The 13,203-nt window shown below is 55.3% G+C and overlaps 1 protein-coding gene across 1 annotated transcript in view; it reads left to right on the top strand.

Annotated features, from left to right (window-relative positions):
- The window catches only part of CRHR1 (corticotropin releasing hormone receptor 1), a 53,317-nt gene that overhangs the window by 33,108 nt on the left and 7,006 nt on the right, over window positions 1-13,203 (top strand). Inside the window, exons 3-4 of the mRNA XM_020880994.2 lie at window positions 1,417-1,536; window positions 6,499-6,584. Of these exons, the coding sequence (XP_020736653.2) occupies window positions 1,417-1,536; window positions 6,499-6,584 (206 nt within the window). The remainder of the gene's footprint in view (window positions 1-1,416; window positions 1,537-6,498; window positions 6,585-13,203) is intronic.

Below are 13,203 nucleotides of genomic sequence, written 5' to 3'. Positions count from 1 at the left end.
TGTGTTGCATTCAACAGGGAAGAGATGCCAGTCTAACCAGTGCTGTTTCCTGAGAGACTGGGCACGGGCTTGGCTAGGGAGGTGGGCCCCTCTAGGGCTTGGCAGCCGCTGATGCAGCTGCAGTGCAGGCACTGATAATGCTGTCCCTTCATTGGTTCATGGTTCTCCCTGGCTTGTCTGTACATTCTAAGGCCAGTCTTGAGTTACTAACCCCACTCCCATCTTGATGGACACACTGGGCTTCCATAGGACTGGTGTGCCAGCCTTGAGAGGAGAGGGGCCTGGAAAGGGGGAGAAGGAAGCGGCAGCATCAGGAGGGGGGCCAGGGCTGTCCTCAGCCCAGCCCCCACCTGCTGGAGACCAAAAGCCCCCTGCCCTCCAGAAGTGTTACTATGACTTCAACTCTGCTCCAGTGTGCGCGTGCGTGCACACACACACACACACACACACACACACGACTCCTAAAGCTCTTAATTCTTAATTAAGGGCAAACATTTGGAGGGGGATTTTGACATCCTCTTTCTGGTCCAGTTGTTTACATCCTTTTTTGAGTCAGACTCCCTTTGAGAATCTAATGAAAGCCATGGTCCCTTTCCCAATTAAAATGCATGTATAGAACAAATTTTTCATTAAATTTCAAAGTCTGTAAGAACCTGTAGAATTTCCAGTGGACTGAGATTAAGAATTTCTGATCAGATCCAACTACCTCATTATTGATAGAGACACTAAGGCCCAGAGGCTGCAAGTGACTTGCCTACGCTCACACAGCAGATGAATAGCAGAGCCTCGTCTGAAGCCTGGGTTCCGGATTACTAGTTCAGTAATTCCCCACATAGTGTCTCTCTCCCTTTTTTCTCCATGATCCCTCTCAGCCAGCCCTTTCCTAGGTCCTTTTCTAGCACAGATTAGAGCACAAATGTTCAGTGATTATGGTCATCAGGTGAGCTGGAAGGTGGGCCAACGTCTTTTAACTGATTCCTACAGGTTCAGAGCAGATGTGGTTTGGTTCTAGAGGTGTGTGAAGGGACTGAGTCGGGGACTGGCTGGGTTTCTTCCAAGCTGTGAATTCTGGGCGCTCCGGTCTACACCAAGGCAGGGCCAATAGAAGTGTCCTCAGACTACAGAGCAGGGGACCTGGAGCATGTCCAGCCTTCCTCTAAATGCCAGCCAGGACCTCGGCTTTAACACCACCCCAGTGTCTCTGTCCCTCCTTTGCTCTGGAACCCACATTGGCTCCCTAGTGCCATAGCATCAAATTCAGATTCCTTCCCTTGGTATCTCCCCTGCAGAAAAAGAGCTCATCTCTGCATTGGGGTCTTTGCTGTCCTGTCCTTAGTTGGTGTGTGAATGTGGACCAGTTGGGGGGACACTGGAGTGGGGATGTTGCTTTGTCTCACCAGCTGTCTCTGCCTCCAGGACTGCAGTGCAATGCTTCCGTGGACCTTATTGGTACCTGCTGGCCCCAGAGTCCTGCAGGGCAGCTGGTGGTTCGACCCTGCCCTGCTTATTTCTATGGCGTCCGCTACAACACCACAAGTAAGGAAGCCTGAGAAAGGTAGACCATCTCCTGGGAGGTGGGACAGGATGCAGAGAACTGGGGGCTTGTTGGAGGTGGGGAAAATAATACTGACACTGACAATAATAATACCGATACCATTCATGGGTACAGCTGCCATGGACCAAAGGCCAGCTCTGTGTTCTACTGGGCACTCTGCTATTTACTGCTGACACTCAGCAATACCCTGGAAGATGCTACATGTAACTATGTTATATAATTAAGGCCTCCGAGGTTCAGAGAGGTCAGGGAAGTTGCCCAAGATCACCAGCTGGTAACAGGTGAAGCTAGAATTTCATCCAGTTCTGTCTGACACGTCCTTCTGCAGTTGACCTACTGGGTTAATGTTGGCATGAGCCGTGAGGTAGGGCAGGGCTCATCAGGGTAGCCCCAACTTTGCTCAGAGAAGTTCCCAGGCCTACCCAGGGTCCTCCAGCCACGAGGTAGGGGACTCAGGGTTTTAGATCCACAGGCAGGGGTCTTGTCCTTGCAGGTAGGCCCACAAGTGGGGTGGGGACCGAGGAGAACTGAGCCGGGCAGGGCTTGTTCAGATACTTGATCCTCACATAAACACCCTGCTCCCCTTGGGCCCTGAGCCTCCCCTCCAGGCTTTGCAGCTTCTTGCTATGCCACCTGTCACCCTCAGAATTAATTTGCTCTCCCCTGTCAATGACTCACAGCCCCTGCTTATCAAGAGAGCAACAGCTGCAGGCCAGGGGCCCTGACCTGTTTGAGGGAGAGGGGGGCTCCCTGGGTGAGCCTTTGGGGTCTGGTGGGCCTGAACTTAGAGTCCGAAGAGGGGACAGAGGGTGACCTCAGACACCAGATAATTGTGTGACTTTTAGCACATTTTTTTCCCCTTTTATGGTCCTCTGGCCTCTCATCTGAGGATGGAGAGGGCTGGACAACACGGCTTCTTAAGACTTTGTCTAGCTCAAAACTCTCAATTTCCTTCTCCTGCCCCTCCCCTTTTTTACCAGCTGGTTGAAGGGGGCTAGGGTTGGGGGCCACAGTCAAGGAGGGGTGGGGAGGGCCCTGGGAGGTGTTGGGACTGGGCAGGAGGCTGGAACAGCCAGACCATGCCGCCTTGTGTGTCTGCAACCCCAGCCTGCACCCAGGAGGAGAAGAGAGCCTGGAGGAGGTGTGAGGAGAATGTAAGTAGGAGGAAGGGCAGAAGGACCTGAAGAAAAGTTTTGGGTGCTCATCCTGTCAACCTCCAACTTAGTTGGACCCCTGTTACCATTCAGAAATGGAGGCAGTGAGGCTGAAATCGCCCAAGGTCGCAAAGCTCAGAGCTGGCACTGGAGATGGGAGACCAGGGTCCTCCTGCTCCTCCACTCACCCGGCCGGGTGCCCGGCCGGGAGCTCCCTGGAGGGAGGCAACATTAGGGCTGGTGTATGCTGGGGGGTGGGGGGCTACTTCCAGAAGGAGCCCCACAACCCCGCTCATGATAGCACCAGGTCCTGTCAGCTCCACCTCCAAAGTGATTCTCACATCTGAGCCTCCCTGCCTTCCATCCCCAACCACTGCCCTGGTTCAAGGTACCTCACTCTCCAGTCCTAGTTCCTCACCCGAGCCTGTCACACCCTTGCTCGGAGTCAGCCTTTCTGTGGTTCTCCGTTGCCCCCAAGGTCGAATCCATTCTCTGCGGCTACTATGCGACCTACCTTTGTAGCCAGCCCTGGCCGCTCCCCATGAGCTGCCCCCGCTCTTGTCCCCAAGGACAACTCGACACCCCCCCGAATCCACCTTTGGTGCCTAGACACATGCTACTTGATTTGTCAGCCCTGCCGTTGAGTGGAAGCCCAGAGTCCTGGGTTCTAGTCCCAACTCCACCACAACTGGTTAAGAGGCCCTCTGCAACTGGCCCTGCCCGGGGCCTCAGTTTCTCCACCTGCAGGATGGGTGGGAGTTTTGGGTGAAGTGTTCTCTCCTTTGCTCTTCCGTCCGTGCTCCCAGGAGAAGAGCGGGAGGAGGTGACGGTCCCTTGAGGTGGGGGCAGGGCTAGGAGACTCCCCTTTCCAGATGCCTCCCCTGTCACAGTGATGAGAAATGCCGCGTAATCAGGGGTGACTGGGAACCCAGATTAGTACCTAATCATTAGGCACCAATTAATTTGTTTACTGAGGAGGTGCTGCCAGGACGTCTAGGCCTTCTCCCGAATGCCCTCCTTCCCACTGCATCTGATCTTCAAAGGGATGGGAAATAGTTCCAAAAATATCAATTTTCCCATGATTCTCCAGGAGGACTGCTCAGCTCAGCAATTAAAGACAAGGAGGTCGCATCCTCCCTGGAAACTTCATGCTGCCTGTTGGGCCTGTTTTCTTGCAGGATCACCCCACTTCCCACCAGAGCCTGCTCCCTCCGGATGATCTGGCCTAGGAGGGACTCCAGGCTCCTGCCCCACCTGCAGGATTCAAAAGGGGGGGCTTGAGGCAAGGGGGTGCCTCCTGGACCTGTTCCTCCTTTGATAGCGACAAGTGACATATTCTGAATCTTATGTAAGGTTGTATAAATATAGCTCCAAGACAATAATAATAAAAGTAACAGCTCACACCACATGCCAAGTAGAGCTCCACATACCCTGTATGTGTCAACTAAAAATGCCCCTCAACCACTGAGCAGGAACTCTTGTTAAGATCATTCCTATCTTGCAGATAAGGAAGCGGAGAGACTGAAGGACTCGACTGAGGTCACAGAGCTAGTAAAGGGTGCTGCCAGGATTTGAACCCAGGCTATCTGGGTGCTGTGCTAAATCGCCACAGTCATGTCCAACTCTGTGCGATCCTATGGACTATAGCCCAGCAGGCTCCTCTGTCCATGGGATTTCCCAGGCAAGAATACTGGAGTGGGTTGCCACGCCCTCCTCCAAAGGATCTTCCCAACCCCAGTATTGAACTCACGTGTCTTACATCTCCTGCATTGGCAGGCGGGTTCTTTACCACTAGCACCACCTGGGAAGCCCTGTCTGGGTGACAAGCTCTTAACACTACAGTGTGCTGCCTCCCTTAAGGCAACGCCCCCTCCCCTTCCCTCATGCTCCTTCCCACCAGATTCTCCGGCACCAAGTCCCTTTATTTGCAGACATCTGGGAGCAGCCTCTGGTCCCAGGCACCTCCCATCCACCACAGACACATAGGATTCCCCAGCTTCCTTGCCTCCCCCCAAGCCTCCCTGAAACCCCAGCCATGGAGTCCTCAGCCCTCTGCTAGCTTCTTTCTCATTTAGCAATTAGGAGAGAATGAGCAGCATTTTCAACTCTGCCCACGGGCTCAGCTCTGCCAGGACTTGGGTCCAATGGCAGGGAAGCTGAGCAGAGCTTTAAAAATCCATTTAGCCTCATTTCCCCGCTGGTGCTGTAGACGAGCAGCCTCTGAGCAGAAGGGCCGAGGAGGGGGGTTTAGAGAGGAGGGAGAGCCAGGCGGAGGTTCCTGCTCCCAGGCAAGCGGCAGCAAACCCCAGCCCCACCCCCCAAACACACCCCCATTCTCTCCCTCTTGCCTGGTGCTGCCCGCAGAGGCAGGTCTGGGCTGGACGGCACCCTGGGGATCGGCTGATGTAGCCCTCCCTCTTGCACAGGAGGAGAGGGTCCCGGGAGGCCACCTGACTGATGTCACTCATGCAGCAGGGGCCCCCATCTGCCTCCTATGGGGTCCTCTGCCCCTGCAGGGCTCCAGGCTTGGGGACTGGGATCCCAGCAGCTTCCCCCACCCTCCGCCAGCCCTGCTAGGGTGGAGATGTGACATGCAGGTCAGTGTGAGCCATGGAGAGGCCTCCAGAGGGGAGGCGCTCTGGTGGAAATGGCTCAAGGCTCTTCCAGCCAGCGCTGCCTGGAGTCAGGGCCAGAATGCACTCAAGAAAATATATTTAGAGCCATCAATGCCTAAGAGGGGTCCAGAGTGGGGCAGAGCGACCTCTGACCTTGAAAAAGGTCAAGATGCGCATGTCCCTTGGACCCCTCCCACCTGGGCTTCAGGGCCTCGGTGTCCCCAGAGAGCGAGCAGGAAGGAGAGTGTCCCAGAGCCCTTTAGCCAGCCTCGGTTTAGACCTCAGGCAGTTCCCCATGTCCTTCGGAAGTGACCCATTCTGGCTTCCAGGCTGGCGGTAGCCTGGACCTTTTGCCTCTCCCCCGGCCACTCTCCTGTCTTTTTCCCCAAGTGCCAGGTTGGGAGCCAGTTTGAGCAGATCTTAATAATAAAATACTTGCTATATGCGACCCACTCCCATGACATCCCCAGCACATCCCTCATCTCTGGCCACCTGTCATTTTCTCTCCACCATTCAATGCTCCCACCATGCGACTCTCCAACATAAGGCCTGCTGTAGGGGAATGTGTCCTGGAGACCTTCCCTATCCCTGCCCCGTGAGCCCCATGCCCTGTGAAAGCCTGCCATGTGAGGACCCCCCGGGGGGACCTTACCACGGTGAGTCCTGCCCCACGGAGACTGTCAGTCCACGCGAGCTGTCACCACACCCCTCCGCATCACGCCCGGCCTCATGAGCGAGAACTGAGTCATCAGGACTCACCCTTCAGCTTTGCTGCCACGTGAGCCCCCAAAATGGGAGACTTCTTAGAAGGGCACCCACCGTGTGCTCTGCCTCACACTGGGGCCTGCGAGGAGACAGTCCAGTGAGCCAGTCGGCCTCTACCCCTGGGCCAGTCCCATGGGCGTGATCGTGCCAGCGTGGGTGGGCACAGCCATGGCCCCATGGGCAGGCTTTGGGGTCACCACTGTACCTCTGTTGGGGGCCAGTGGCAGAAAGAGGCAGGAAGATGGAAATAATAAGAAAGCCCCCTCCCCAGCGTTACCCTAGGGCCCCCTAGCAAGCCAGCTCCTGGGCTGCCCCAGATGGACATACAAACGGCAGGTAGATGATGCTCGGGTTACTCCTCTTTGGGAGAGGAGCCTGGGGTCATTCTGACTCGCTCTTCCTTTTCCAGACAACGGCTACCGGGAGTGCCTGGCCAACGGCACATGGGCCGCCCGTGTGAACTACTCCGAGTGCCAAGAGATCCTCAGCGAGGAGGTGAGGCTCCAAGCCAGCTGCCCACTGAGGCCTGGGCCTGGGCCCCCCGCACCGCCCTGTGCCTGCCACTGGCCCGTCGGGGTGGGGAGCCAGAGGCTGGTGTCTGTGCCCTGCGGATAGAAGCCGACTGGGGAGCCAGATCTAGGCCAGCTGTGAGCGGGCATGCCCGAGGGAGGGTGAGCCGAGAGGGCAGTGGGTGCGGTGTGACAGCGGTGGGTTGAGTCTCCGTTCCTTCCTTCCTCACTGGAGCCGGTTCTCATCCGTGTTCTCCCCCACCCACCTGAGCGACACATCCAGGTCGGGCCAGGGTCCTGCCTCAGGATACAGGATGGGGGTGGGGGGAGCCACAGAGTTGGAAAAAGCCCTTGAAGAGCCTTTTAAATATTTAAATGTTTTTGAGAAAGATGCTGCTCACACCTAATACAAAATTCAAAAGATACAAATGGGAAAACAGAAAAGTCTCCCTCCCAGCCGTGGCCCAGTCACTGGGTTCCCTCTACCCCGCCCAGCGGTAACCATTTTGCCAGTTTCTTAAGTATTCTTTCAGAGGCAGTCTCTTCACAGACATGCAATTATGTATATTTATTCTTTTTTTGTGTGTTTTCCACCCAAACGTAGATTATACATGTTCAACACCTTGCTTTTTTCACATAATCATCCATCTTGGTGATTGTTCTGTATGAAGTGCCTAAAGAGCGTCTTCATTCTTTTTTTCACATTTGCATAACATCACACCCTACAGATGTACAGATAGCTTATTTAACCCGTCTTTGTTCTCAGTCTTTGGTTATGACAAACAGCGCTGCAATCAATAATCTTTCAAGGGTGACGTTTGGCAGACACACGGGTACGTCTGTTGTCCTGGTGTTGCTGCCACCTCTGAGCCCTGACCCCCTCACCTGCATCTTCATCCTTCAGTGGATGCTAAGGAAGGTGGGGGGTCATGGAGCTGGAAGAAGAAGTGAGCAAAGGGCAGATGGAAGATGCCCCAAGTTGTCCAAAAACCCCAGGCTACTGGTGTGGAAGAGAGGGGCTGGTCTAGGCAGTTCGGAGAATTCCAGTGCCTAAATGATCTAAATTGAAAGAGACCTTGTGGACCCTCCATCCCATCTTTTTATAATAACTTTTAAAATTTATTTATTTTTGGCCGCTCTGGATTTCGTTGCTTAGCAGGCTTTTTTTTTCTAGTTGCGGTGTGCTGGGGCTACTTTTTTGTTGCAGAGCACAGGCTCTAGGGCACACAGACTTCAGTAGTTGTGGTACGTGGGCTAGTACCCGGCTGCATGCAGCTCCACAGTACTCCATGCAGTACCACCCTGCGCTTTAATTGTCCTATGGGTTTCCCTGCTGGCTCTGCGGTAAAGAACCCACCTGCAGCGCAGGAGCCTCAGGAGACTCGGGTTCAATCACTGGGTCGGGAGGATCCCCTGGAGGAGGGCATGGCCACAGACTCCAGTATTCTTGCCTGGGAAATCCCATGGAGAGAGGAGCCTGGTGGGCTACAGTCCATGGGGTCACAAAGAGTCAGACACGACTGAAGCTACTTAGCACACACACATGTACTGGGTCTGCAGAGCCTGAGGCTAACCAAGTGTCTCCAATCAGAGGTCAGGTCACCAGCCTCCTGCCTGAGGACAGGCACCCCTCTCCCACCCAAGAGGAGCAGGCGTCTGTCCCCTTCTTGGAGTCTGCAAAGCTGGAGGCGCCACTGCTGCTTTCAGCCTCCTCCTCTTCCCCCTTGCATGGGAGCTTCCTGAATGTCAGAGGACATTCAGTTCAATTCAGTTCAGTTCAGTCACTCAGTCGTGTCCGACTCTTTGCGACCCCATGACTTGCAGCACGCCAGACCTCCCTGTCCATCACCAACTCCTGGAGTTCACTCAAACTCATGTCCATCGAGTTGGTGATGCCATCCAGCCATCTCATCCTCTGTCTCCCCTTCTCCTCTTGCCCGCAATCCCTCCCAGCATCAGGGTCTTTTCCAATGAGTCACCTCTTTGCATGAGGTGGCCAAAGTATTGGAGTTTCAGCTTCAGCATCAGTCCAGTGAACACCCATGTTCCCCCAAATCTCTCCTCTTATTTAAGCCCCTTCCTTCTAGTTGGCTGATGGGGGACCCCCAGCAACTCCCTTGTTCCCAGCACCCTTCAAAGACTCAGGGGCAGAGGTCAGCTGCCCTCAGCCTTTCCTTCTCTCCATCCTGCAGCCCCCATCCCTTCTGCCAGGACTCAGCCTCTGGCTCTCTCCACCAGTGGGTTCAGGGGAGATGGAGAATTAGCGCCAGCTTCTCATCACGCCCCTCTTTGGCAGTATAAGGGGAACAGCAGGAGGCTGTTGGCGGCAGGAGCTTTGAGATTTGGATTCTGGTTGGAATACCTGTGCTGTGTGACCCTGGGCAGGTAACTCAGCCTCACTAAGTCTCAGCTTCCTGGTTTGTAAAAGGCGAGAGAGCTAACCTGTACCATCTCTGCTTCCTAGGGGAGGGAGGCTGGTGTCCGCCTGAGTCTTGGCCTATAGAGGGCGCTCCACACATCCGCCACCCCGCTTGCTCTCATCACCTGCGCTCCGGGAAGGTTGTAGTGTTCACCTGGAGAGGGGGGTGATGAGTTCATAGGTGACACAGGCACCCCCTTTGTCTGGTGGCAGCGCTCACCCCCGCCCGGCTTGCCCCGCCCACCCTTTCCGTGGCAGCCCCTGCTGGCCCCTTTGCCTAGCACTCTGGGTAATCAATTAATTTAATTAGTGAAAACGCCATCCCCTTCTGCCTGCCCCCAGCCTAGCCAGACCCCTCGCCACTCCCAAGACTCCCGTCCCCTCCTGGAGCTACTGCAAAGAGGAAGAGAGAAATCGCCAATTAAATGGAGCCGCCGGTTTCTCAGCCCTGGGCCGGGCTCAGCCCTAATTAAGCACCAGCGCCCCCGGGGGAGCTGCAGATAATGGATTCGCAGAACCACTGCCTATGAAATGGGACTTGCGAGGGCGCGCAGAGGCCAGACCAGGGCGGAGACCTGCCCACAGCCATCACCACCAGGGACAAGCCCCCACTTGGGACGCTTGCTTCAAGCATGGGCCAGCCCCTGCGCTGACCCCGCCCGCCAGCACCGCCCGCACCAACACACACATTTGTCTCCCTCCGCTGCAGACACCACCACCCCCCACCACTGCCCCAGACAACTCTCCGGTCCACATTCCCTCCCCCACCTCCCCTGACACTTGCACACGCCCTGCTTCCCTCCCCCACACTCTGCTGAGCACCAGGAGCCCAGTCCAGCACATCCTGGGAGGGCACTGCCTTTGATGGGCCAGGAAAGGGACTCTGAGGGTATAGGCTTGTGGGCCGGGGTTCACGGCTCACAGAGGGCGTTGGTTCAACCAGGGCTTCTGAAAAGCGTAGGCATCATCTGGACTTCTTGCTCAAATGAAGATTCTGACTCAGTGGGTCTGGGCTGGGGCTTCAGACCACATTTCTTAAGATTCCTGTGAGCTCCTAGATGATGCTGATGTTGTAGATATGGAGACCACCGTTTGGGGAGCAAGGGGCTGGAGGGCCCAGGGGTGGAGTCAGCAGCTCAGGAAACCTGCCGCAGTGGGGTGGAGGAGCCACAAAATGGGGCAGGAGGGGTGGGAGAGAGGGCAGGCAGGGTACTTAGCCGGGGCAGTGGGCACCCAGTGGAGAGAACCCGTCACACATCCTGAAAAGGCATCAGTTCGGGTCTGACACTGGACCAGGTGCATCTTGCAGAGAGTCTGGTCGTGCGGGCACAGCAGAGTGGCCTCCACCCAGTGCCACCCTCCTCAGGGTCCCTGCCAGCCTCGGGTCCCCAAACCAGACAGGACAGAGTATCACTCAGGTCCCCAGGGGCCGGCTGTGTCCACCTGTCCTTCGGGCGTCCCAGCCGCTTCTGCAGTTGATGGTGGCTTTCTCTCAGGAGGGTATCTCTCAGGGTGTCATCAGGGTCTCTTGGAGTGTCACTGGATGTCACTAGGCTGTCGGCTGTTCTCTCTGGGTGAACTTGAACACCTCTCGGGGTATCACTGACTAGCTCTTGGGGATGGCTGGCCATTTCTCCCAGTGATGCTGGCCGTCTTTGAGGGTGACCCTGTCATCTCTCCAGCTGTCTTCTCAGGCTCCCTCTGCACTGTACCCCGCCCCCGGCCCCCGTTGCTTTGCTGTTTCTCATAGCACATTAGGCTGATGTGGCAGGTGAGAAGAAGGACTCAAACCCAGCCTGGGCCCTCCTTGGCCCAGCTCCAGGAGTCAGGCAGAGGTGGCACTGGATTTGGCCCAGTTCTTCCCCTTTCAGCCTCAGTGGAGAAAACCCCTCATGAGCCCCCAGCCTCCCCAAGGGGAGGATCCCAAGGGATCCCAGCCTCCCCGTAGAAGCTCCCCAAGAATTCTGAGTCCAGGATGAAGAGAGTGGCTCTGTGTGCAGTCCATGCTTCTCCCCCAAGGAATACACCGCGGGGACAGAAAGGAGGGTCTGTAAGGCCAAGGAGACCTGGATGCTGATGCTGGCCCAGTGGCCGGGGCCAATTATGCAGCCTCTTCAACTGGAAAAATGGGGACAGAAGAACAATCTCAGAGGGCAGTTGTGAGAAAGAAAAGCAGTGACGTCTGTAAAGCCCCTGGCATGGTGCCCAGCACGCAGTAGGTGATTAATAAATGATGCATCCCACCCCAAGCCAAAGCACTCTGGCCCAGCCTGCTCTGGGGGGCAGTGAAGGGCCTGCCTGTACATGCTTGCCCCCTTCCCCAGGTGGTACATGAAACAGAGGCATCACCCCTTTCTGGGCTCCGCAGATGCTGTCTTTACCCAGGGGCTTCGCAGCATGGATTTGTGGAAAATTTAATAAAAGGAAATTAAATATCAGTTCCAGACAGCCTGGATATGTGCATATCTGCTGAGTCTCTGGATTTGGCATCTACCTCCAGGCACTCAGAAATGCGCTGCCCCCCCACCCCCCGCCTGACGCACATTTTTATAATGGCAATGGATGCCCTCTGCCCACCCCCATCCATTTTCACCTCGGTGGGTCTCAGCCTTTCAGGGCCTGAGCTGGTAATGTGATCGTCTGTCATGTTCCTGAAAACCTCTTCCAGGAAAACCAGCCCCTAGAACAGAGCTGCCCAGCCCCTTCTTCGGTGAGGGCGCTCCTTCAGTGCAGAAGGGGCTGGGGAGAGCAAGGGAGGGAGGGCTTCGCCCCTTCTTGGATGCCTGCTAGGTATTTTGCTGCAGAGGTACCCTTGACCTTGGGTGGGTGGGGGGTAGTCTGGGCCTCAGTCTCCTCATCTGGAAAATGGGTACAGCTGGACTTGATCCCTTGGGACCAGCTTTGATGCCCATGGATTCTGGAATTCCAACAAGAGGGTCCAGAGAGAGCCAGGAGGAGCTCTGGTGGCTTCGAAAGGGTGAAGAACTCTTCCTTTGAGCTCGTCTTTTTCTCAGTATTTGCTGGTTTCTATGCCTCATAATGCCCAGGCCCCACCCCAGAACCTGGGAAGGGTGAGGGAGGGAGAGGTTAACAGGGATCCCCTCTTCAGAAAGACAGTAAAGAATCTGCCTGCAATACAGGAGATCTGGGTTCAATCCCTGGGTTGGGAAGATCCCCTGGAGAAGGGAAAGGCTACCCACTCCAGTATTCTGGCCTGTAGAATTCCATGGGCTGTATAGTCCTTGGGGTTGCAAAGAGTTGGACATGACCGAGCGACTTTCACTTTCCAACATCCATTTTTTTTCCTTCCTGCACTTGACACACCGCTTCTGGGCTCCGCTGTGTGCCACGCTCTGGTTTCTAGCCTCTTTCCTCGTGGGACCTAGAAAAGGGTGAAAGGGGTCTTTGCTCTCGCAGGGTCAGGAGTCTGCAGACACTGGGCACTGAGGACCTCCAGCAGGGAGGGGACTCGTTTGCTGCCTCAACACCTTGCCAGTCTGTGCGTGAAGATGAGAGGTGGTTTGAAGTTGAGAGACCTCGAACAAGTCCATGTATTTCTAGGCCTGTTTTTCTGCAAAATAATATATAGACCTCCTACCAGTTCTTCCCCAGCATTGCCCTGAGGGTTTGACAGGATGACAGATGTGAAAATCTTCTGTAAACAGGAAGGCTTCAGTGCTCAGGGAGTGTACGTCAATTGGAAAGGGGACTGTGGCGTAAATGAAATGAATTAAGTAATAACATTGGGGTCCTGAGAGAGGACCCCAGTGACTCGGAGCAGACCTCTCCAGGAAGCTAGTTGCAGCGCCTAGAAATGTTTTTTTAAGGTTTCAAATGATTCTGTGGATGCTAATCCACAGCGACTGCCTTCCCCACTGGTTGCTGATAGGAGCGGGCTTTAATTGCAGTGGGAGGGGTTTAGGAGTGATGGAGAAGATGGTGACTCAACTCCAAAATGGGAGGAGAGGAGTCCTAGGGGCTTGGGGTCTGCACCTACAAGTGTTGGGACTGAACGGAAACGTGAGTGTGAGAACGCAGCTGTGATCTGTGCACGCACGTTTGTGCACGCGGAATGGGGAACCCTCTGTTAGGTGGAGATTCACATTAACTGATATTCTCCCCACAGCCCAGAGCAGCACACAGATCATGGGATCTGGGGACAGACAGACAGACAAGACTCAGACGG

This window comes from Odocoileus virginianus, chromosome 17 (genome assembly GCF_023699985.2).
Source record: "Odocoileus virginianus isolate 20LAN1187 ecotype Illinois chromosome 17, Ovbor_1.2, whole genome shotgun sequence".
Classification (NCBI taxonomy): Eukaryota; Metazoa; Chordata; class Mammalia; order Artiodactyla; family Cervidae; genus Odocoileus; species Odocoileus virginianus.
Note: the sequence above shows the minus strand (reverse complement) of the source record. Positions and strands in the feature narration are given on the sequence as shown.